The sequence below is a fragment of the Anarrhichthys ocellatus genome, unplaced genomic scaffold (genome assembly GCF_004355925.1).
Source record: "Anarrhichthys ocellatus isolate YVR2014 unplaced genomic scaffold, GSC_Weel_1.0 scaffold15, whole genome shotgun sequence".
NCBI classification, from domain to species: Eukaryota; Metazoa; Chordata; class Actinopteri; order Perciformes; family Anarhichadidae; genus Anarrhichthys; species Anarrhichthys ocellatus.
Window position 1 is genome coordinate 122,743 of NW_022280045.1, and position 23,946 is coordinate 146,688.

The following is a 23,946-nucleotide window of genomic DNA, read 5'->3' on the forward strand; positions in this document are numbered from 1 at the left end:
GGGGGGTGTTGCCGACTTTGCGACTTTGGGCGCTGATTTTGTTTACACAAAATTCTGCAGGGCATCTTACCTTCCAGTGTTAACAATTTACTAAGCATACTTAAGCATTTATATTTTTTGAGAAATGATTGGACATGAAGAATTATCCAAGAGAAAAAACCTGGCATTGCCAACTCTTTTACGATGAAGGTAGATAGCAGCGCTAGCTCCAAATATTGCTCAATCAAGCGGCAAAGTCGCAAAGTCGGCAACACTGACCGCCTCCCTCCAAAGCCACTCCCCCAAATGTATCATTATGAACGTAAACAACTTGGCAATTGTTGGCAATCGACTGGCAGGTAACTCTAACCCTAACTCATCCAATTATTTAATTCGAGCCGGATCAAATGATTGGATGGGTTTAATACAGTCTTGTGACAGCCACAGAGACCGGATTATTTTCTCTTTTTTTGACAGAACATTTGATTTATTGGTTGCTGTCAATAATTTTCAACAAACATAGCAAAAATAAACAATAAATAGGCTCCTAAAAACATGAACTATTCCTTAAATAAGATACTTTTGATAATTGGCAGATCAGGAGAAGCTGCTTTCGTCTGTTTACATCAAATGTAGCGTCTCCCATGCCAAAAAGCTAATCTCCTGTCTAATTCTACTCATCACTGGTCTAAACTGCAGTAGTTTGAAAGGGTCAATGCACACTGCATTAAGCATTAATCAGGTTTTGTTACGCAAGTTGTGAACAATGTGACAGAGCATGAACACATTATTTTTCCGTCCCCAGAAAAATGACTCAGCAACATTAATTCCTCGTATGTTAATATGAAAGTTAATATGTTGTGTGAGCAAAAGATAAAAAAACAAAAACTTTGCTCTGCAAATTGCAGCAAAATGCTTTTAATGTCTAATGTTGGCTAGCTTAGACATTGCAAACACATTGTGCAACAGCTACTGAATGCTATCATTGCTTACACTTTAGCAGACTCCTATTGTTATTGCATGTGTTCCTCCAGTTTATGCTCACATCTGTGTGTGCGCGCTAGTCATTTAGCAGAACCTAAATATATAACCTAGTCACTAGGTTTGTAACTTTGTTCTTATTTGCATCCTCTGGAAAATGAAACATCCAATAGTCAAGAGTATGTTTGTACCACACACCTTAATCAAGCTGAATAATATGAAGATATTTAGAACTGATTTACATCAACCATCCTATATCTTACAGGGTATACAGCCTGTGGGAGTGGCACACACTTATATGTAGGAATGATTGTGAATAATCTGGACAAGGCTGAAGCAGAGGCAGGGCTAAGAAACATGAAGGGATTAATGAGTCCTCTTTTTCCGATTTGAGTCCATCAGCTGCTCCTTTATACCACAGCTGCTGACCAATGTGTTGCATTACCAATGACAAAAATTGATGATGTGGGAAAATAAACAAATAAACTCACTCTCCATTCCACGCTGTGTCCTTTAAAGCACATTTCCTTCCTGTATTTGATTGGGTGTCAATTGTATATGTTGTATTATTTGGTATTTAATTGTTTCTTTGAAGTGTCCCCTCACCCAATGTCAAACTAAGTGTCTTCAGGAGAATTTAGAAAACAAAAAAGAAGTGATTTGCCACTGGTGGGGCCTAATCCGTCCCGAACTAAGCCAGTATATCAGGATTTATAATCCACCTCGCAAGTAGATTCATCAGCACAAAGGTTTAGAACACAATTTCCCTTCCCTGTCGCATGCTGCGAGACAGGGAAAAGAAATAGTGTGTGTTTTTCTTTGTTTTTTGATGAAGGGCATCTGGGGAGTTTAAATGAGAGCAGGGGAAATGAGTTGGTACATAGATTATGTGTAAGCCTTGGCCAGCTGTGATTTTGTTTTGCAATATGTCTTTAATATTATCATTTTTATTCTGTGGTATCTTTCGGGCACCGGATTATTTTTCTCTATTCTCAGACTAAATGTACTGCGGTGAATATTGCATGCACGCATTTCGAATACTTCAGCGCAGGTTCACATATTCTTTCAAATGAGCAGTTTTAAATAACATCCAGGTTTAAATCAATATAAAGAGATCACATTCGGTACTCACCCTTATCAATAACAATGTGAGAAGCATTTTATGTTCCATACATGTGGAGTACGAGTTTGAAATTGTTTCATTTTCATGTGATCATCCTGATTGTGGAGAGACTTGAGTAAATGTTCCAAAGATTTATTTGTTTGGAAACATATTATGTTCTGCTTTTAGATCCGGAGTTCAACGGTCTTGGGGAACTGCCAGCTCTGCCATGTGAGTATTTAATTTATGTTATTATGTTACAATGTCCTATTGGACCTGCTGCAGGTTAAATGCAGATACTGCCAACTGTGGATAACAGTACCAGCTATATGTCTTCATACAGATGTTGACCTACATTTATATTATGTGACTAAGTCCTCATTTTTGCTGAAGGGATAATATTGAGCATACCATTTTTTTTACAATTTCACATTGATATACCCAAAAATGTTGTTATCCACAGTTTGTGATTTTGAGCTGAGCGGTCCAGAAGGCTATGTGGAATCTGCCCAGATAGCCGGGGAGAGCCGGGCGCTGCCGACTGAGGCTGTGGACTGCAGGTGGTACATCAAGGCTCCACCAAAATCAAGGGTGTGTATATGTATGTCAAACTGTTGTTGGTGTTGTTATGTGGTGGTGGTGTGACATGTAAATGTGTGTTGTGGTTTACACTTCTTTGTAAATTTGACTTTAAGTGGTTGGACAAGGGGAGGTTGGACCAAAAGCACTTCTAACATTTCACAGAATTCAAACAAGTAATCAAATTTCCTTCTTGTCCATCTCACAACAACAAAAAAACATTTTCCCCCCAATTTTCAGCCTCTCATGAGTCGATGAGTAGTTCCAACGCATTCCTTGTACGTTATATTATGTACTTAACATTTTTCGATCTTCTGCTCAAATGTTGCTAAATTGATAACATATGACCAAAAGCCATAAAATGAATGAGGGATAATTTTGGTGTCACTGTGTTAACAGGTGAACTGACCCTTCGTTAAGTCTCGCCCCTCAAACACAGACTGGTCAATCATAGCATAGCATCGGCCAGCTCTGACCAGGGTACGACAATTATCCGGCTCTGCTCCGTCGATTCTCATGCAGTTGTTTAACATTTTCTTTATTTTCAAGCTGGTATAGTGGATTTAAAGTTGGTCAAGTTAGTCAAACTTATACGTTTCTCAAACGCCACTTTTAGCACATCGTTAACTAGCGTTAGCACGTCTATTCTAGGCTAGCTACTGAAGGTATACTGAATGTCCACATATGCTGCTTTAGCCTTATAACGATTGTAACAGTAAATAAAGAGCTACCAGGCTTTACAGCAACTTAATTTCATTGTCTTCTGTCCCGATCCCCAGGTAATGTTTTGGTTCACTTTTACACTGTAATCTGTAGGCTTTAGCTTCTATTTTTATTTATTTATCCTGTTTTTGCTGATGAATCAGACATCCTGGATCTTTAAAATTCATATTGTAGATCCTTCTGTCTGCTTCTCTCAGAAATCCCTTTTTTCAAAAATGTGATATTTCCTCAGGGAGTGCAGTTAGTGACAGTGTGCACTCCATGGTAGCTCTGACAGGCTGATGGCTGTAGCAGCGGGGGCGGGGCTTAGCGGAAGGTGAATTGGCTGTTGTAAAAAATGTGGAATACTCCTTTGAAAAGCCTTTTACCCACAGATCTACATGCGCTTTCTGGAGTATGAGATGCACAACTCGAATGAGTGCAAACGGAACTTCGTTGCCATCTACGACGGCAGCAGCTCGGTTGAGCACCTGAAGAATAAGTTCTGCTCCACGGTGGCCAACGATGTCATGCTGGTCTCCTCTGTGGGCGTGGTGAGACTGTGGGCAGATGAGGGAAGCAGGAAGAGCAAATTCAGGATCCTCTTTACAACTTTCCATGAGCGTGAGTACATCTCCATTTATCTTGCAGGCGCACACCATCCATATGTGAGAGTAGAAATCCTTCATTCAATTATACAACAATTTTCAAACGTATTGCTGCACTAATCAATATTCTGTATTAACTATGGATTAAATGGCTAATTGCAATGTGAATTGCTTTGAATTGGTTGTTATAGTTAATTGTTTGGTTTAACAGCCTGCAGACTCCGTGGTCATCAACCATGCCTCAGCAAAAAAACTTTGATGAACTGTATGTTACCTGACCAGCACTAAATGGCGAAGAGACAACATTTGTGACTAGCTGATGAACATAACGGAGCATTTAGCCGTCAAAAAGCCATTATTTATTACTTCCCTCAGATGATGGAGACAAAAAGCCGTTTCTCGCCAGTGCAAGTCGAAAATGTGGTGTGGGAATACAGCAAATCTGCAATACACACACCGGTTCCGGTTCGTCCATTTTTCCACTCACACAACCAAAACCTATCCAGACAGAGAATGTTAAGAAGCTAATGTTAGATTCTGTGGCTAGCCCCGTTCTGTGACCAACATATAACTTTAGCAAGTGCATGTCACCGACATTACCATCGTCATTGTTACTCAGCTGATAGGCGATCTCCAGCCATATACTGATCTTTATTTCCAATCGTCCTTACATTTCCGAAACACCAATAGTCTAAAAAAAATGCCATTGGGCAGACAGCCCATTTGTCCGGCGGTGCATTAACTCTGAAAAGAAACGACCATTGCTCCTAAAATCCATACTCTCCGTGCAACAAACAGAAGCACATGGATAATTATTACTGCAATATTTTTTATGACATTAATTACAACAAAGTATTTCATGGTCAAAGATGTGGAAATCCGCTGAAATCAAGGAAATATTTTTCCCCAGCAAGTTCTGCACATGTGTGCAGGCATTCATAGGAAACCATAAAATCATTTTTTAGCACAAAAACCTGTGCTTGGTGTGAAAGCAACTTTATAAAGAGACAATGTCAATGTGTGGTGTGTTCTTAACTTGCTGCGTCCCATTGGCCAAGCTAAAAAAGTAAAAAAACAAAAAGCAATTTTGAAAAATGTCCTACTTCCATCTGGTGGTAATGTCCACTGTGACAGAGCGGTAAACAGCAATGTACACTTCTGCACAAGGATGAAATATTACATAATAGTACATTACACAAGCAAATTGATCCACTGAATATCATCTAATGAATACAATTCAGTCTGCTGTGTATAGCTGCATGACTCTTGCCTTTTCTCTTTCAGCTCCCTGTGAACAGGAAACTTTCTTTTGCCATAGCAACATGTGCATCAACCACACCTTGGTCTGCAACGGTATCCAGAACTGTGTTTACCCATGGGACGAGAATCACTGCAAAGGTACCCTGACACAAAGGCTGAGAAAGCAGCCATACTGCGGCTGAACATATAAGTTATTCCTCTCTCTGTTATCTCCCTAACTAGAAAAGAGGAAAGCCAGTATCCTGGACACGCTGGATAACACTAACATCGCTATCATTGTTGTAACCTGTGGCCTGGTTGTCATCCTGCTCATCATCTCTGTCATCATCCAGGTCAAACAGCCACGCAAGAAATACATCATCCGCAGGTGAGATTTCATTCAGATTTTTAAAGAAATGTGTAATCAACTAATATGTTATAATGTATTATATTAGCTTAAGCAACACAGCAGTATATAAAGATAAACACATAAATGCATCAATAATAATATAATGTATATTATATTATATATTCTGAGCCATTCTGCGTAAAGAGTTTTTTTTACTTTCAGTGTATTTTGATGCTAATATTTCTATACTTTTACTACTTTTACTTAAGTAAAATTTGAATGCAGGTCTTTTACTTTCAACAGTGTATATACATTATAGTATTACTACTTTTACTTATGATCTATTTATCTGATTACTTCTTCCACCACTGCTAATGATTACGTTTAAAGTAAAAGGGGTCGATAGTGGCAATCCTTTCTGTAAATTCTCTTTAGTTCTTAGCTTCATTTCATTGTTTTGGAAACTTTTTGCAAACAAATTTAGGTCAAATTTATTTATTTAAACTTTTTCCACTGTCCCCAATTAGCAAAAAAAACAAAATGTTAATGCAGCTTTAAAAATGTATAAAAACATCTTTGATAACTTGTGGACAAAAGCTTAACCTCAACAATCTGGTGTTACCGTAACCAGTTCCTATTTGAGTATATTTTACTTTTTTACTAAATAAATTGGTTCTTTAGTTATTGTTTTACTCAGTAAAACAATAACTAAAGGGCCAATTTATGTTATGTTCTTATTGTGTAAATAATATATAAAATATATGTGAAAAATTTGGGAGCCTGCTATTTCAACTAGCTAATTTAAGCAGATTGTTTGGCTAGATTTCGTGAGATGCTGCTGAATTTAAATGGTTTGTCAACAACAAAATTCTTTCGAGTGCAGTTCAGAAAGTGCATGAGTGCACAAATCACAGGCCCGTAGAGCTAACTACATATTTTGTTAGCGTCTGGACACTTACAATCAGATTTGGTTGTGTTTTCCTTGACATTGTGTGCATCATATGTGTGTGTGTTTGTGTGTTTGTCTCTTCTTTTCCACAGAGATGACTTTGACCCCGCCCTCCTCCACCCTGGCTCTGAGCCCCCTCACTACGAGCTCTGCACTATGCGCCGCGCACCGTCCGGCGACCTAACTGACGCCGCCATGGCCGAGGACTACGAGAAGCTCCACAAGCTCCGCCGTTCCTCCTCCAAGTGCATCCGCGACCACCACTGCGGCTCCTTTCAGGGAAGCGTGCACGGCAGCGTTCACGGCAGCCGCAGCAACCTGAACGTGAGGGACGCCACCATCGCGGCCGACGGGGGGGCTCTCTCGCCGCCGCCACTGCCGCCGACGATGGTGGGCCAGCAGTCACCACGCCTCTCCCACCACACCACGCCGACGGGACGAAGGAGCATCCTGGTGATGAAGCACAGCTATTCTCAGGACGGGGCGGAGGGGTACAGGGCTGAGGAGGAGGAGGAGGATGCGCTGGTGGATGATGGTGCCACCACCAGCCAGCATTACATGCACCACCATCATATCCACAGAGGCGCATCAGGGCTGGATCACGCTGTCCACCGTACACTGTCCAACGACTTCTAATAGAAGGCGACAAATTAAGATATAGGGGTGAAAGGAGGTCATCACCTTGATTCTTTATCTGGGGATGTGACAACCCTGACTTTTTTTTTGTTTTTAATAGATTTCAGTTTGATTTATATGAATTACTCTTGATCTGTACAGCTCTTGTTAGTTGATTTTTTTTTTCACTAGTATTTATAATAAAATATCTCTCCGCCGTAGAGTTTTGGTGCAACTGTTTTGAATATTACTTTTCTTTGATGTGGGAGTGTCAGGGAAATAAAGTCAGGATTCGACAGGAACGGATCAAAGGAGGATTTATAACCAAGCACACTGAGATAATTAAATTCCCACACATTTTAAAGCATCACAGACCCTTTTGTGCCCCTTGTTTATATTTAAGAATATTTTTATGAATGATGTGTCATAGTGTTTTCTATCTGTGTGGACATCATGGCACCACCAAAGCAAGAAAAATGTTGCAACTCTTAGGCCATTCCAGGTTTTTGTGTTGAGCATAGGTCCAGAATCAAATCAGAATATATATTATCAAGGACAGGATATGTTGGAAACATACTATTAGTCATAGGCCTGAAGTCAGCACACACAGAAACATACTGTTTTGCAGATATAATACAGTTGGCTTAAAACTTATATTGTATGTTGCTGTGTAAATGGATATATTATCTAATCGTTTGTTTTTCCTTGTTTGGGTGGATTTATTGATGTTTATTTATGTGTTTTCAATTAGATTTGTCCCGTTTTCTTCTGGGTGATTTTCTTCTGTTGATTGTATGGCTGTCTCTGTTTAATTTTTATATTAAACATCTTTTTTCCCCCTTTACTCTGCATGGCACTATGGCATTGTCATTCAATGTGTGCGTGTGTGTGTTTGTAGGCTGTCACCTCGTTTTAAATGATTTGCACTTACGTCACTCACCAGGGAACGATGGCAGAGAGGAACCTTCGTTCGCTTGGCTTTCTCACCCTGTCGGATGAGAAAGAGCGCTGCACATATTAGAATGCACGAATAACAGGACCATTGCTTTTTTTTCAGTGGCTAATTATTTTGTTAATACTTTGCGCTTTTGGCTTTGCAGAATGAGCAGGTGTGGACTGAATAATACAGATTCCATTCATGACATTTACATTGGGTCGCTAAACTATAGCAGAGTCCCTGCTGTCATTCGTGCAGTTCAAGTTCAGCTAAAGTTAGCGAACGTTACGTATTTATAACGTGTACCGTTTCCGTTAAGCTGGCAACATGTCACAAGAGGGGCTTTTTCCGGACTCTGCAGTGGCGGGACAATTAAAGAGCGACGTCAAGGAGAAAAGGAGCAGGGTGAGTCGCGTGGGTGTCGTTGTCACGGGCGTGTTGGGAGGCTCGCTGGTCGCCCTGTACGCGGTGGCTGCTCCGTTTCTCGCTCCTGCCCTGAGAAAAGTCTGCCTCCCGTTCGTCCCAGCGACCACGGCTCAGGTGGAGAATGTCCTCGGCAGTCTGCGAGCCAGATCAGGGACCCTGGTGGACATTGGCAGTGGAGATGGAAGGATAGTGAGTGCTGTGCTGTCTTACCCTGTGGAGCCCAAACAAATGAAACCATAACAAGATAAGCAATGGTGTTGGGAACGTGCTCCATATGCTGACTAAAATGTCCCAGAAATACTTACTGTAGAGTAGAATCAGGTGTAAATCATAGATAAAAGGGAAATATGACATGTCACCACAGGGAAATTGAGATTTAGTCAGTTTAATGTGCATATCACCAACACCATTGTTTATTTATATTTATTTATAATTTGAGTAGGAGAGTAGTTCAATTCTCAAAAGAAGTTACTTAACTGAATAGCCTCACTGAGATGTTATGTGTGAGTTGTGCTCTTAAAATGAACACCAGACTTGCTCTACATCCAACTGCTGCTACAGTCCGCTGCACATTGTTGAGACTATGTTGCTGATCCATGGACTTTCCCTTCGTCCTCCCTCCTCCGCGCAGGTGATCGCCGCGGCCAAGCATGGGTTTCAAGCGTCAGGCTTTGAGCTGAACCCCTGGCTGGTGTGGTATTCTCGCTACAAGGCCATGAGGGAGGGAGTCCACCGCTCCACCTCCTTCCACATCTCGGACTTGTGGAAGGTCAGTGATACCTGATTAACATAGGAATCAGAAGTGGGGACCACATTTTGGGGGAATGCATTTATTTTATCATAGCAGTTGATGTTTTCTGAGGTGATATTAAACATACAGGTCTTTTCACTATGTCTCTCTGAATGTTTCTGATTCTTTTGCTAGGTCAGTTTTGCTCAGTATTCCAATGTTGTCATATTCGGAGTCCCTCAAATGGTGAGTTTTTTAAATATTGCCACGTACGGTTTTAGTATTACTCTCGATGTCCTGATTCCTGCTGTCCTTATCTGCAGATGGACCAGCTGGAGCTGAAGCTGGCAAGCGAGTTACCGAGCACAGCCAAAGTGGTGGCCTGTCGTTTCCCCTTCCCTACTTGGGTGCCTGAACACACCGCCGGGGAGGGCATAGACACCGTTTGGGTGTACAACGCCAAGACATTTAAATCACACCTGCAACATAGAATGGCAACACCAGATTCACACACATAAATGTCAACACCTGTTGTTAATTTGTCATCACATGTTGGTACCTGCGTACTCATGCCTAAAGCAGGGGAATAATCAGTCAGGCATTTCATGTTTGGTACATGTTTGAGGCTCAAAACCAGACCAGGAATAAAAAGTTAATGATTTGAGAAAGTAGAAATAAATGGTATGTGCCATGATTGATGGCATGACTTGATTATTAATAGAAAGTTTAATTGTTTATTATTTCCAAAAAGACAAAGGTATTGCTAAATGTCCGCAAATGACAGAAGATTGCCAACCACATTATTTTGTACAGCCTCTACATAAAGCTCCTGCACTTTATCCTGTTTCTGTTTTTTGTGTATTTATAAATAAAGGTGTGTTGCGCTTGGCTGCCACCTAGTGGTGAAACTCCCGCACAGTCTCTAGTTGTGTCTTTGAGCATGTCCTGGCCGCCAGCTGATGCACTGAGGGGGGAAAGGTTTTATTATGAAACGTATGGTCACGCCAAAGATAGACAGAGCTTGAGCTAAACACTTACTTGAAATGTTTACATGTAGAAGGCTACCAGTCATCGCTGTTACACTGACTGACTGTGGAGCAGGGCCGCCCCATTAGCCGAGATGGACACCGCTGAGGAAGGTAGCTAATATTAAAACTTGATCAACTTGTCCGTGTTAACTAACAACTCCGATACACACGACGCCTTTATCACATGCTAACTCGTTATTACGCGCTACCAGTGGTAACGACCCGGTTCAGAATTGTATTACACTCCGACAAAGTTTCACTTTTTTGTATTGAAGAAACCGCTAAGCTAGCCAATTAGCTGGCTAGCTAGCTAACGCTAGCATTAGCTGCACCCGTTAAGTGAAGAGGTAAACGTCAGCAGCGATAGCTTTCTGTTTGCTTTAAATAAACACCACAGCTACCACGAGTGGGATGTGCTGGTTCACATCCTAGAAGACGGCCGCCTTAAAATCGTTCCTAACAAGCTAGCTTATTATCTAACGCTAGATTAAGTTTAATAATAAGTTTAATAAGTGTGACGCTACCGTTATAATGTAACGTAAGTTAACTCACAGTATGATCATTTATCTTAGCTAATGTAACGGTGACACATCACCCTGTCAATCCACGAATCTGGTTCTACAATATCGCACTGACATATACATGTATAAATATGAAATATCGTTAACATCCTCAAGTCTTTATGCTCGGACTAATTTAGATAGATATTGGACAACACGTGCGGGCATGGAGCTTGGTGTTCTGCGTCCAGGTGTGCATTGTGAAGTAGCGTAACGTCACTTGTTCCTATTTGGAATACAGCTAAATGTTTAAATCCTGAAACTTTCACATGCTCCAAAAAAGCTTGCATGCATTTTTTATTTTGTCATCAAACATTTGTCATTACATCAAAGGAGTGTCATGAGTCTGAATCAAGGTAGAACTTCAGATCACTAATTTAAATTAGTGATCTGCAAAAGGGGAATTTGTAGAAATGCAGCGTGCCTAGTGGATGAAATGAGAATATTTCAGGAGTATGAAATCAAGTTATGTTCTATTGTGCAGGGGACATCTGCCGCGTGTGCCGGTCGGAGGGCTCCCAGGACAAGCCGCTCTACCACCCCTGTGTCTGCACCGGCAGCATCAAGTTCATCCATCAGGAATGGTGCGTTCATTGTTTCCTCTCTCCTCTCCTTTCATTGTATCTACAAGGTTAAAGGCAGGTTGCTGTCTGTTTCACAGATGTTGCTGATGTTTATTCCAACATGGCAAAAATAATTATCTCGGGCAGCTTAGAATTAATTACACATCTGAACAACATTAACGAGCAGACATAATGAAAGTATTTTACATTTCAGCTGTGAAGCATCATGGGAAAGTTGTGTTATTTTCCTGCAGAACCACGGAGGAACTACTGCACACGTAGGATAAAAAAAGAGTAAACTCACAAAGGTGTCCTTTTTGTTTTCACAGCTTACTGCAGTGGTTGAAACACAGCAGGAAAGAATACTGTGAATTATGCAAGCACAGGTTTGCATTTACACCAAGTAAGTTGTTTGTTTGTCAGTACAATGGACCAGTACACTAAAATGCATTCATTTGTTGATGGCTCCTCTAAACTACCCGTTCGTCGTCGCTGTTCCCCAGTCTACTCTCCAGATATGCCCTCCCGCTTGCCTGTGCAGGACATCTTTGCAGGGCTGGTCACCAGTATTGGAACAGCGATCAGATACTGGTTCCACTACACGCTGGTGGCCTTCGCCTGGCTGGGCGTGGTGCCTCTCACCGCATGTAAGTCATTATCAATGAAAGGAGAATTGATCAGATTTGCGGGCTGTTTTTAGTGTAACTTCTAACAAAGCTTAGGCAATAGTTGACAAGAAAATGACCGTTAAGCACTTGTTTAAAACTTAGAAGCACTTAAAGTAGATTAAAGTTAGTTTCACACCAGTTGTCGCTTTTCAGAAAAGATTCTCAGATTGTTTGTTTCTTTGCTTTTCTAACAGGTCGTATCTACAAGTGTTTGTTCACCGGCTCTGTGAGCTCTCTCCTCACCCTGCCATTAGATATGCTTTCCACGTAAGTTTGAATTACTCTCTGGTCTTGATCTTGACCTTTTGGTCTCTCGCACTGTATCCTCTTTATTGCAGCTGTATGTGTTCTCCATATTTATAGACCGGAATCCCATGAAGACTGAATGTTCTGATCTTATCTGTGATCGAAGTGCGGTTATTCACAAAATCTCCTTCCATCCGTCACGCCATCTTTTCTTTCCCTTTCGTCCAGCTCTTCGCAGCGACATAGTGTGTGATCGTGCCGCGATCAACCTGATAACACCGTCGTGCGTCTTTTCTTCCTCACAGGCAAAACCTGCTCGCCGACTGCCTCCAGGGCTGTTTTGTGGTCACTTGCACGCTGTGCGCCTTCATCAGCCTGGTGTGGCTCAGAGAGCAGATTGTCCACGGTGGCGCCCCCCAGTGGTTAGAGCAGAACCAGCCCCCTCCTGTTCCCAACCAGCCCAATGGTCCAGCACCAGCCAACGAGGTGAGATCAGTGAGACGTCTATCTGCACACAGAAGCAGGAGCTTCATATCTTTAAATGATAAGCCAGTGGAGTTTGCGATTAGTTAAGGCATTTATTCTTAGTTTGATCTGTTTTGATGAAATTTCTTTCAAATTTCAAGAGCAAACAGATAAGATTTTGGAGTCCACCTCTTCTTGTGAATGCGATTTCTCAAGAACACCTTCAGGGAATTCCTTCAAATTAGGAACAAACGTCAACCTGGACTCAAGGATGAACTGATGTGAATTAGTTTTGACCTCGCAAAGCACGCTTCTGGCTACGCTGTAGGTTAGGAACTGTAATATGTCTTTTTTGTTTGTTGATTCTACAGGTTCCAGGTGGCAACGTCGGCGTCAACGCCCAGGCTGCTGCGGACGCCGCAGAGGCCCCGCAGCCTGCAAACGCTGGCCCAGACGGACAGGCGCCCGCCAACCCGCATGAAGCCGGCAACCACGGGGACGAGGCTGACCTCGAGGACGAAGACGACGACGGGGAGGAAGACGACGAGGACGAGGACGACGAGGAGGGCAGGGAAGAGGATGCTGCCGAAGCCAATAATGGAGGACAAGGTCAGTGTAAACACAAGGACCAAAGAAGTGGGATACACTTTAGAAGCCTACAGCCTACATGGTAATGCAGCCACAGAAGCATATCTTCTCTGCACATTGTAGGCGTTCCCCGCTGTTTCAGTTGTTTCCTTCTCCTTCTTTGCAGAAGATTTGAACTGGAACGCCCTGGAGTGGGACCGTGCAGCAGAGGAGTTGACCTGGGAAAGGGTGGGAATCTATTCTTTTTTTTTTTTTTTTTTTTTTTTTTTCTTTTTTTTTTTTTTTTTTTTTTGTCTCCAATTCCCCCAAAACATGTGTTCTTCGTCGTATTAGTAGATGCTGCAGATGCTATTAATAATGGCAGCAGTTAGTGGAACTGGTATATGTATCATGAAGTATCATTATAACATTGCTTTTTTTGTTTGTGTCCCAGATGCTGGGGCTGGATGGCTCCCTAGTTTTCCTGGTAAGTCCACACACACACTCTTTCTACTCTTATGCAAAGTGTGCCTGAAATGAGCATATTTCCTATAAATGTGGCTCCGTGGATGCTAACTTTGCACTCGCATCCTTCCTTGTAGAGATCCAGGGAAACGATGAACCGTGCGATGCGTCATGTATCGGGGCAAGCTGTGCGAGCCCCCTACAGCTTTCCAAATAAACAAGATCCTTCCATGCATCATTTCAGAGTAGTGCTCTAGAATAGCCACCCCGGCTAACTGCATAGGGATCTACCGTCCGTTACCATTGTAATGGATCACTGTGTGTCCAGGGGAATGTATAACCATATGCAAGTATTTATTACTGATGGGTCGCACATATTGCGATCCCTGTGTGTCTTCTCTAGGAGCATGTGTTCTGGGTGGTGTCTCTCAACACACTCTTCATCCTGGTCTTTGGTGAGTTCAACCTGCAGCATAGTGCGGCTGTACTAAACAATCATTACCTTTGAGAATCAATCAAGCCTTTGGTTTGCCATTATTATTATTATTATTATTATTATTATTATATGAAACTAATAATTAATGAATTGACTAAAGACAGTCATGCGTGCCTTTTGTACACTCTCCACTAAACCAGAGATTCTTCCCTCTAGCTTTCTGCCCGTATCACATCGGCCATTTCTCAGTGGTCGGCCTGGGCTTTGAAGAATATGTAAGTGCATCGATCGTGCTGTTATTATTATTTTGTTTTTTTACATGCAGCGATGGGATTGATTTGATGACGCTATTCTATCTGGTTGCAGGTCAAAGCGTCACACTTTGACGGCCTCGTCACCACCACAGTGGGTTACATCCTCCTGGCTGGAGCTCTCATCGTCTGCCATGTATCCTCTGCATACAGCGCGTTATATTTAAAGAGCCGTAGCATTGCTTATTATGGCTGTGTAGAGCTGTTTGTGTTTGTGACACTTTACTAAATGTTTCTTGTCGTACAGGAAGCCTAAATGTCAGGTCAGTGCTCCATCTTTCTGTACAAACTGTGCTCCTGAGAGATGCTTAAAGTACACACTGAATGTAATTTCCCTCACATTTCCGGTGGCAGTCCTTAACCGCGCCTCCTTCAGGCGTTTGCTTCATTGGTGAAGTTCCGGCGGTCCAGACGACTCCTGGGTGTCTGCTACATCGTTGTGAAGGTAAGTTAAAGACGTTTAAACGGTAATGATCGGGTACATTCTGATTACAGGAACAAAGAAACTCAATTTGTGTTTTCATATATCTCAGGTGTCCCTGCTGGTTGTCATGGAGATAGGCTTGTTCCCGCTGATTTGCGGTTGGTGGCTCGACATTTGCTCGCTGGTAAGAAACTCACTTGATCCCGTTGATATCGTCACGTACTGACTCTTAATGACGAACCAATCAAATGCAATGCAGTCGTGATCATCCAGTGGCCACATTTGATCAAGACATTTGATTCACTTTGAAAAAAACCCTCAAAATATTACATTTATTGGACAAATTCTTAAAAACACATTTAGTTCTTGGTTTTGAACACACACACACACACACAATAAAGGCCGTCCTTTGGTGGTTGCAGGAGATGTTTGATGCGACTCTGAAAGACAGGGAGCAGAGCTTTGACTCGGCCCCCGGCACCACCATGTTCCTCCACTGGCTGGTCGGCATGGTCTACGTCTTCTACTTTGCGTCCTTCATCCTTCTGCTCCGAGAGGTCGGTGCAGGACTCCGCTCACAGTGATGTGTTGCGACTTGTGTAAAAGAAACTCTGAAACCATCTCCAGCCTTTTTAAAAAAATGTCCCGCGTGTTTCTGCGTCTGTAGGTGCTCCGGCCTGGTGTGCTGTGGTTCCTCAGGAACCTGAACGATCCAGACTTCAACCCAGTCCAGGAGATGATCCACCTGCCCATCTACAGACACCTGCGGAGGTTCATACTCTCTGTGGTCAGTCAAGTATCCTCCTGCTCTGTTCCATCCCAAACCTCTTCCTCAGTGGCCAGATCTGCTGTTGTATAAAGTCAAATACATTTATAAATACTGTGCAGACTTTCAGAGACCAGAAAAAAAAAAAAACTTGAAGCGTGATATTACAATTCAAATAACCAAATCTGCCATTTACTCTGGGATAGCTACTGATGGCTGTCAGGGAAAACAGAAGCACCAGGCTCTTCCTGTTGTGGTTGCGCTTGTTTGACACATTTGTACCCGGTGACAGACAGGATTGCATAATGAAAGTGAGGCTTATAGGGAACCAATCTAAATGCTGATGGTGTCATTATTCTATAGCCATTACAGCATGTAACCAACATTTACTTTATCATGATAAGTTAAAGCAAAAAACCTGTCTCAACTTGTTAAAATGTGCAAAATGACAACTCAGGCACATTTCAATGTGAGGAGATTGATTGTGAGTTTATAATAACTTGCATTGAGGAGAAGGACTTTAGATTAGATGTGATGCGTCTTCAGTCAGCGTAGGGCCTGTGAACAAAGGAGAAAGCTAGACTCCCCCTGGGTCTGGATGCCGGTGGTGGTGGTGGTGGAGTAGAGCCAGCAGATGGAACCTTTTAGTTGAAACACCTGGATTGTCCTGAGGTACAATGTGGTGCCGGGTTGGACAATCGTTGTGTGAATGACAGAACGATGGCCCGATGCGTGTTGTGACTTCATGTCCGTCTGTGTGATAGCGCGGGGATACTTTACACGTCTGCTAACAAACACTGGTTTGTTGCTTTCTTTCTGTGTGTTTCCAGGTGGTGTTTGGCTCCATAGTTCTGCTGATGCTCTGGCTTCCTATCAGAATCATGAAACTGCTCTTCCCAACCTTCCTGCCCTACAACGTCATGCTTTACAGGTACACACGACAAAACCCAGTTATCCTCCGTCTCTTTGTGTCTCAAAGCTAAAGACGACATCGTCTAGTCTCAACTAAGGCACAACTAAGAGTGTCTGCTTCTCCTTACATTGACAGTGTTTTATAAATGGACTTGAGTTTGGTTCGTGTGTTGTGTCTGCAGCGACGCCCCCGTCAGCGAGCTGTCACTTGAGCTGCTGTTGCTTCAGGTTGTTCTGCCGGCGTTGCTGGAGCAGGGTCACACTCGCCAGTGGCTGAAAGGCCTCGTCCACGCCTGGACATTCACAGCTGGATACATGCTGTATGTCTGAGACACACACACACACACAGACATATTCTCCGTCCATCTCTGAAACGCTTTGCCGACATTGTCGATGGCCTTCCCCACAGAGACCTTCACTCCTACCTGCTGGGGGACCATGAAGACGAGGACCACCAACCAAACAACGACCCTCCTGGTCGCCATAACAACAACAGGATGCCTGGCTTGGGGGAGGGGCTTCACGCCGCTCATCAGGCCATTCTGCAGCAGGGCGGCCCTGTGGGTTTCCAGCCGTACCACCGGCCCGTCAACTTCCCCCTCAAGGTGACTCCCAGCTGTCATTCTTCTCATCCACTCCTATCCTCTGCCGCTGTTAAAAGCTGTGCTGCTTTTCATGTTCCCCACACGATGTGATTTTGTTGTTCTTTCTTGCTGGTTAGATCATTCTGCTGGTGGCCTTTATGTGTGTGACGCTGCTACTGGCCAGTCTGATTTGCCTCACCCTGCCGGGTAAGTTGTGGGCTCAAATGTTCTGCTTTTTACCGTTTACTTTTCTCCTTCTGCGTCATTCTTTTACGCCTCCATGCCGTGCCTGTCTCCCCCTCTCCCTCTCCCCCAGTGTGTGCGGGCCGCTGGTTAATGTCTTTCTGGATGGGCAGTGCCATGGTGCATGAGCTGTACACAGCGGCCAGTGGGCTGTACATCTGCTGGCTGTCAATCCGAGGCGCCACCGTGATGCTTTCCTGGATGCCACAGGGACGGACCATCATCATGGTCAAAGTCCAAGAGTGGACCCTCATGGTAATGTGTCTCTCTGGTCCTCCCAACCCCCCCCCCCCCCCCAAAAAAAATAAGCTCTGACCGCAATATGTGGCGACTGGTTGTATTCTGATGTGATGTCTGCCTGGAAACAGATCCTGAAGACCGTTGTGGTGGCCGTGCTCTTGGCTGGGGTGATTCCTCTGCTGCTGGGTCTGCTGTTTGAGCTGGTCGTCGTTGCTCCTCTCAGAGTCCAACTGGACCAGACTCCTCTCTTCTACCCCTGGCAGGTGAGAGGATGGCGATTGTATGTAGTGGTGTAACGGACCATCGTTGATCTGTAGGCCCCCCCCCTCACCGTCCGCCATGCATGTGAACTGCAGATTAATTACTAAATGTTGCCATTATAGTGTGAAATAATGTTTTGAGTACAGTTGTTTGAAGAGAGGGAAAAATGAGCTGTTTAACTTCCTCTCACTAGCTCTAAGCTGCTTCAAGACATAATTAAAACTACTAATGCCCTATAGATGACTATAACAACATAAACGGATAACATTTAGAGATTATTGTTTTGGGTAAAACTCTAGTCTGGAGCCTTGTACAACTGTCTGTATTTGCCAATGTGTCGCCAACGATCAGCAGTTGATACCAGCAGCAGAGAAACGTGATGGAGGATCTCTAAAAGTTACATTTGCTCCCTTTTTTCTTTTGTGCTGATCCAATCCATGACTCAAAACCGCTAAACGATCCCAACTGTGAGTTTTATGATTTGTTGTACCCCAAATTGTGTGTGTGTGTGTGAATACGAGTGATGACATTTTACACACCATTTGATTGCATCTATCCGAAATCTAATGGATTCAGAACTGATTAGACTGTTTAGGAGAGCACGGTGGGTCTCAAACCTAAATACAAATGTAGTACATACCGAGTATGGAAACCTCAAGAACCCGATGTCGGGTCAGATTGTGTTTATTATTCTTCTGTTCCACTTTTGGACCTTTTCGTGTTCAGGCTGTTAGTGTTTAATATTACTAACAGCCTGAACACGAAACATTTTCTTTCATTAAATGAAAGAAAAAAATGCCTGTTTTTATGAGGTCAGATATGGAAAAGTTTGGTACCTACCAGAACTCTTCTACACAAATCCAAACACATAGTTTGGATATCAGCTGCCACTCAGCGTCCTGCTCATTAAGGACACATGAACAGCTTGAGCAGACACATGGTGATACTGAGCAGATGTTAAACCTCTTTGTGTCTCTGCCGTTAACTGTTTATTTCTCTGTGCGTGGCAGGACTGGGCCCTGGGAGTGCTCCATGCTAAAATCATTGCTGCCATCACGCTGATGGGCCCCCAGTGGTGGCTCAAAACCGTCATTGAGCAGGTGAGTCGTACATCCTGCTGGCTTCACTTACTCAAGAACCAAACCGGACAAATCACTGACATCTCGCCTTATAGATGAGACAACATGAAGACGTTTAAAGAGCTTCATCTAGATGCATATTGGAAGAACTAATCTAAATGTCACTACTAATCCAAACCGGCATTGGTATGAAGTAACTCAGCCCTCACTCTCCCTCAGGTGTATGCTAACGGTATCCGGAACATTGACCTCCATTTCATCGTGCGAGGGCTGGCCGCCCCCGTCATCTGCGACCTGCTGCTGTCCCTCAGTGTGCCCTACACCATCTCTAGAGGCATCACACCACTGCTGGGTGAGTCTCATGCTGTGTCTGGGTTCAGGATGAACTCTCTGGGACCCTCGTGTACCCCAACATGCATTAGCTTCAAGGTGATCCAGGAAAAGAACAGATGTTAGCTTCCTTCATTCACCCCTCCATACCTCCCTTCACCCTCATAGGCAACACTCAGTACAGACAGATGGTCATCGGGAGTTCAGTACCCACCTCCAGTTGAAACACTCCACTATTGAACTGCTCAGAATGGAGAGATAATACACGCCTGCATTCCCCTCGTCATTGCCTTTTACTGAAATCATACTCTGTGAACTGTTTGCCTTGAGCTGCAACAAGTAATGATTTGAAGTAAGGAAAAAAAAAAAACACATAAATATATCCAGATAAATAGAATAATGTAATGGGTAATTAATAATGATGAGAAGAAGAAGAATTGATCCCGTGAATCAATGGGACTTCAGCCTAATTAACCAACATTAATAAAGCTGACGACCCATCGAGTGGATGAGTAAGAAAGCACTTAATAAAATAAATGTATTTGGTCGTTTTAGTGGTTCGTGTACGGACTAAATTCACGCCCTGAGGTAGAAGACACACTTGGATATCCGTCAGGTCACAGCAGATTTCTTAATAATTTGGACAATTTATGAGAAGCCCTTATCATGCAAAGCCTACCCAAAAGAGCCAACTTCAGTGTCTTTTGATGTTGACTCGGACAACAAGCAGCCCTGGTGGTAATCTGGAGTTTAGTCATTGTGCAGAGCCCAGCTGCAATCCATTTGTTTCGTGTCTTTCATTTACTCCGTTACCTCAACGCTGAGTCCACCAGTCCCGAGAGATCAGACATCGCAGACATCACACTCCATCAGGAGGAGATTGTGTTCCAGTGTTTATTCCCTCTTCCCCCCCCCCTTCCTTCCTCTACAGGTGTGCAGCCGGAGATGCAGACGCTGGTGGAGAGGAGGATCTATCCCTTCCTGCTGATGGTGGTCATACTGCTCTCCATCCTCTTCTTCCAGATACGACAGTTCAAACGCCTCTACGAACACATAAAGAACGACAAGTCAGTTGAATAAAAAAAATACAAATAAACAAAAAGCGCAGCCAATCAAATCAAGCAAGGAGGTGGGCTTTAGTACTTCTGATGGCGGTAGACGGCCGGTGGTTGGGCTGGCGTATCAGTCAGTTAGCTCTAGTGCTGTGAGAGAGCTACGCAGTGTGTGACAGGTATTCATATTGCACGCCATGATAGATTCATGTAGGCTACGGTGAGGGAGCAGCTGCTCGCTCCTCTTACAGTAAACACAATAAATAAAGTCCCCAACTGAAGCTGATCACTAAAAATCAGTTGTGTGCATTAAAATGTTAAGAAGTGATTTGCAAACTGGCTCTTTCTTTCCCGTTTCTCCTCCAGATACCTGGTTGGACAGCGACTCGTGAACTACGAACGCAAGACGGGCAGGAGGATGTCCACCTCTTCGTACAGCACCTCCTCGTAGACCCGACGCTGCTGTGGGATCAGTGGAGCTAACCCGTCACTGAGCGCCATCAGCCCTTCCCTGTGGGGAAAGTTTTTGTTTCAGTTTTGGTTCTCTCCGTGCTTGGCTGTCAGAACACCAAGCCTCTAATCTTTCTTACTGCAGCCTAGCCGTCACCGGTGACAGGAGACAACAAAAAAACGTTGACGAGCGAAGACAACATAGTCTCTAAACCCTTTTCTGAACACGGTTGTTAGCCAAGCTGCAAAAAGAGTTGAAACTCAGCAGAACCACGCAGTTGGTAAACTGTGCATCCTTTGTCCGTTTAGTCCTAAACGCAGCTGGCATTTTAAGTTGTAATTATATATATTTTTTAAAGTCGGTTCCGTTGAGCTTTTACCTCAGACTGTGCTTCCCTTTGGAATGTGTGTTGTGAAGTATTGTCTAGCGAACCCCGAGTGTCTCTCAATGGGACGTGTTTGACCTATTAGAGGTGCTGTATGGACTGTCACAGGAACGCCTCTGTGCTCAGCGATGAGGACGGACGTACCTGATGTAGCAATGTGATTGTATTGAGGGTTTTTTTTTGTTGTTTTTTTTGCTTTTTAGATATTTTCGTTGATTTGTAGTATTCTGGAGTGAGCTGTTAGTCCTGAGATCTTTTTTAAAGTAAAGACGTCGATGTATGATTGATAACCTGAGGATTTCAGAAACCAACGGGTTGTGTAGCATCTGTCAGCTTCAGCAGAGGAGAAGTCATGAAGCGAGCTTTCAACTGAGAATATTTAAACTGGAAAAACCGTCTACGAACATTTCAGAATGTGCCTGTGACACTGATCTTACAGAAATATTTATTCTGAGAGGATAAAAAAAAACTATAGTCATGCTGCTAATTAGCTTTAACTGCCTGTCTGCATTCTGATAGCTGTGAGGAGACAAAAAACAACCGCATGAACAACACAACACTGCTTTGCGTTGGGTGAAGAGGGTGGAAAGGCTCAAATCTGCTGACAGATAATAGAACTTTACTGTAGTTTTGGCAAACTAGAGTTACCTCATCTCACTTAGTCTCGTAGCGGAGTACAAACCAACCACATTAAATGCAGGAAATTGGTTGGCAAGCTCCCACGCGTTTCTTTTCGGTTAACCAACTTACAACAACTCAGGTTTTCCTTTTTCTGTGCTCGGTAATCATTCAGTCCGTTGCTGCCGCCTGCTGAGCTACAGATCACATCTCATCACTTTCAAATGGATTTCTCTATGAAATCATTTCTTCCCCGTTTTGTTACAGTCATGCCACAGTGACTTCCTGTTTAGTTGATTGCTTTTGATAAGAGACGTTATGACACCTAAACTTGCATGTCGGCCGGTGGAAAGTACTGATCAAATACCAGTGCGTTAAAAAACAAAAAAGTTCATAACTCCCAATTCTAATATCTATTTTGTATTGCTGTGAAAACATCTCCAAACCATCAAAAGATCACATTTCACATCATTGTAACAATTTGACATAATGTTGCTTTGCCCAATACTCATTGTTGGTCAACGGACCTTTAACCCATCAGAACGCAACTCTATGCAACCTCCGTTAAATGTAACTCCGTCATTTAGCCATGCCGGACTGTGCCGCCCACCGGCTGTTAACACACAATCCTCTATTACAACAGATCTGTTATTCACTATGTAGCATTATCAGGGAGTCAGTACGGTGCATGAGAGCGCTCAGCCACAGGTGTGTAAGCACTAGTTTGCCCATGTGCAGTTTGAACGGGCATGATGCTTCAGATTCTTATTATTTTTGCTGTTAAATTAACAAACAATAGTTTTACGACACGCACACAGCAGGCCACACCTCTAGTAATAAGCAATATGACATGATTTGCATAATATGTGCTTTTGTGAACGGGGCCACCAGTGTCAGACAGGCCGGCCACATAAGGGGGAGGGGGGAGGTGGGGGGAGATGTGCACGTTGCGATTGAGAAAAGAGAGAAAACATTGCAGAATTCGTCTTAAAGAACACTAAAATGTATTGCTCATGTGCACGTTTTACAGCAGTTTGCTATTCAGATTCCATTGTAACAGTCAACACACGCGTTTCATTTCCCTCCCAAACAGATTGAAAGACGTCGCTACTTCACAGTCGGCTTCACTCGAGGATGGATTAGAGTTTTGCTTGTGTTTTTGATGTTGGACTTTGGCAAAGTGGTTTTCTATTGATATGGATTGTAATTGACTTTAGTGCTGCTGTGTGGAATGCTCTCATTCTATATAAATATGATGCTTTAAAGTGACCTTTAAGTATCTGCTTGAACTGAGCTGGACATTTCAAATTTTGATCTTGAATTTCTATTTTTATATGTGCAAAAAAAGGCAGTGGCATGTACTGTGACATGAAGGTATGTTCTAATGTCTGTTAAGTGTTGGTTAAGTAATATGACAGGATAATAAAAAGTTGAAATGACCAGATCACTGTGCCGTTTCTTCCTCACGCTGCAGACAAGATGATCCTCAAGCAAATGTTACTCTCAATGATATTAGTCTTAAAGTCATAGTAAATGATGTCAAATGAAGTGTAAAAAGTATAGTTTAGTCTGAAGACGGCAATAAAAAAAGGTCATAGGGTCGTTTATCATAAGTCACATTATAGTATGTCGTACTATTGTATTTCAAAAAAGTATCAGACATAGTATAGTATGCCAAAAAAAATAATAGAAGAAGCCATACTATAATATGTCCCAATGCAGTATAGTACGCCAAAAAAAGTAATAGTATGTTACGTTGAAAATGTTCATAAAAGTCATAGTATGTCTAAAAGGGTGATAAAACGTCATAGTGTCGGAAAAATCATGAAAAAGTCACAGTATAGTATGTCTAAACATGTCTTTAAAAAAGTCACAGTATATCCACAAAATATCACAAAAATATAATGGCATTGTTTGTCGAAAAACATAAATGTTAAAATTTCACATGTCGAAAAGTAGTCCAAGTATAGTATGTCAAAAACAGTCTCAAAACCGTCATGGTATATTATGTTGAAATAAATTATAAAAAGTCATAGTATAGTATGTTCTGTTCAATTCAATTTATTTTGTATAGCCCAAAATCACAAATCACAACT

The 23,946-nt window shown here is 42.8% G+C and overlaps 3 protein-coding genes across 4 annotated transcripts in view; all 3 read left to right on the forward strand.

Moving 5' to 3' along the window:
• The window catches only part of LOC116387433 (neuropilin and tolloid-like protein 1), a 10,423-nt gene extending 3,284 nt beyond the window's left edge, over positions 1-7,139 (forward strand). Inside the window, exons 4-9 of the mRNA XM_031854514.1 lie at positions 2,252-2,293; positions 2,526-2,653; positions 3,739-3,967; positions 5,236-5,349; positions 5,434-5,578; positions 6,581-7,139. Coding sequence (XP_031710374.1) covers positions 2,252-2,293; positions 2,526-2,653; positions 3,739-3,967; positions 5,236-5,349; positions 5,434-5,578; positions 6,581-7,124 — 1,202 coding nt within the window. The 3' untranslated portion in view covers positions 7,125-7,139. The remainder of the gene's footprint in view (positions 1-2,251; positions 2,294-2,525; positions 2,654-3,738; positions 3,968-5,235; positions 5,350-5,433; positions 5,579-6,580) is intronic.
• Positions 7,140-8,101: 962 nt separating this feature from the next.
• atpsckmt (fATP synthase c subunit lysine N-methyltransferase) lies at positions 8,102-10,109 on the forward strand. Its single transcript, XM_031854917.1, has 4 exons — positions 8,102-8,655; positions 9,098-9,235; positions 9,392-9,442; positions 9,520-10,109. The coding sequence occupies exons 1-4, from the start codon at positions 8,368-8,370 to the stop codon at positions 9,712-9,714; spliced, it is 672 nt and encodes a 223-aa protein (XP_031710777.1). The 5' UTR covers positions 8,102-8,367; the 3' UTR covers positions 9,715-10,109.
• LOC116387646 (E3 ubiquitin-protein ligase MARCH6-like) lies at positions 10,101-23,289 on the forward strand. 2 transcript variants are annotated; one of them, XM_031854915.1, is made up of 26 exons: positions 10,101-10,335; positions 11,269-11,368; positions 11,677-11,750; positions 11,851-11,994; positions 12,210-12,282; positions 12,567-12,747; positions 13,098-13,335; positions 13,481-13,542; positions 13,748-13,780; positions 14,162-14,213; positions 14,411-14,469; positions 14,561-14,641; positions 14,882-14,950; positions 15,039-15,113; positions 15,352-15,486; positions 15,597-15,716; positions 16,526-16,626; positions 16,790-16,927; positions 17,017-17,212; positions 17,329-17,398; positions 17,508-17,689; positions 17,803-17,937; positions 18,946-19,035; positions 19,234-19,366; positions 20,276-20,411; positions 20,763-23,289. In XM_031854915.1, exons 1-26 carry the CDS (start codon positions 10,317-10,319, stop codon positions 20,845-20,847), a joined length of 2,781 nt encoding a protein of 926 aa, XP_031710775.1. In that variant the 5' UTR covers positions 10,101-10,316; the 3' UTR covers positions 20,848-23,289. The 2 variants fall into 2 exon arrangements, with proteins under 2 accessions (XP_031710775.1, XP_031710776.1); XM_031854916.1 differs by having other exon boundaries at positions 13,484-13,542.
• The last annotated feature ends 657 nt before the right edge of the window (positions 23,290-23,946 follow it).

Excerpts from the sequence above, each read along its gene's own strand:
- LOC116387646 (XM_031854915.1), top strand. Across the intron at positions 14,642-14,881 it reads GAGCTCTCATCGTCTGCCAT|GCGTTTGCTTCATTGGTGAA; the intron begins GTATCCTCTGCA and ends CGCCTCCTTCAG. Across the intron at positions 17,690-17,802 it reads TCCAAGAGTGGACCCTCATG|ATCCTGAAGACCGTTGTGGT; the intron begins GTAATGTGTCTC and ends GCCTGGAAACAG.
- atpsckmt (XM_031854917.1), top strand. The coding sequence starts at position 8,368 with ATGTCACAAGAGGGGCTTTTTCCGGACTCTGCAGTGGCGGGACAATTA. Across the intron at positions 8,656-9,097 it reads GCAGTGGAGATGGAAGGATA|GTGATCGCCGCGGCCAAGCA; the intron begins GTGAGTGCTGTG and ends TCCTCCGCGCAG. Across the intron at positions 9,443-9,519 it reads TATTCGGAGTCCCTCAAATG|ATGGACCAGCTGGAGCTGAA; the intron begins GTGAGTTTTTTA and ends CCTTATCTGCAG.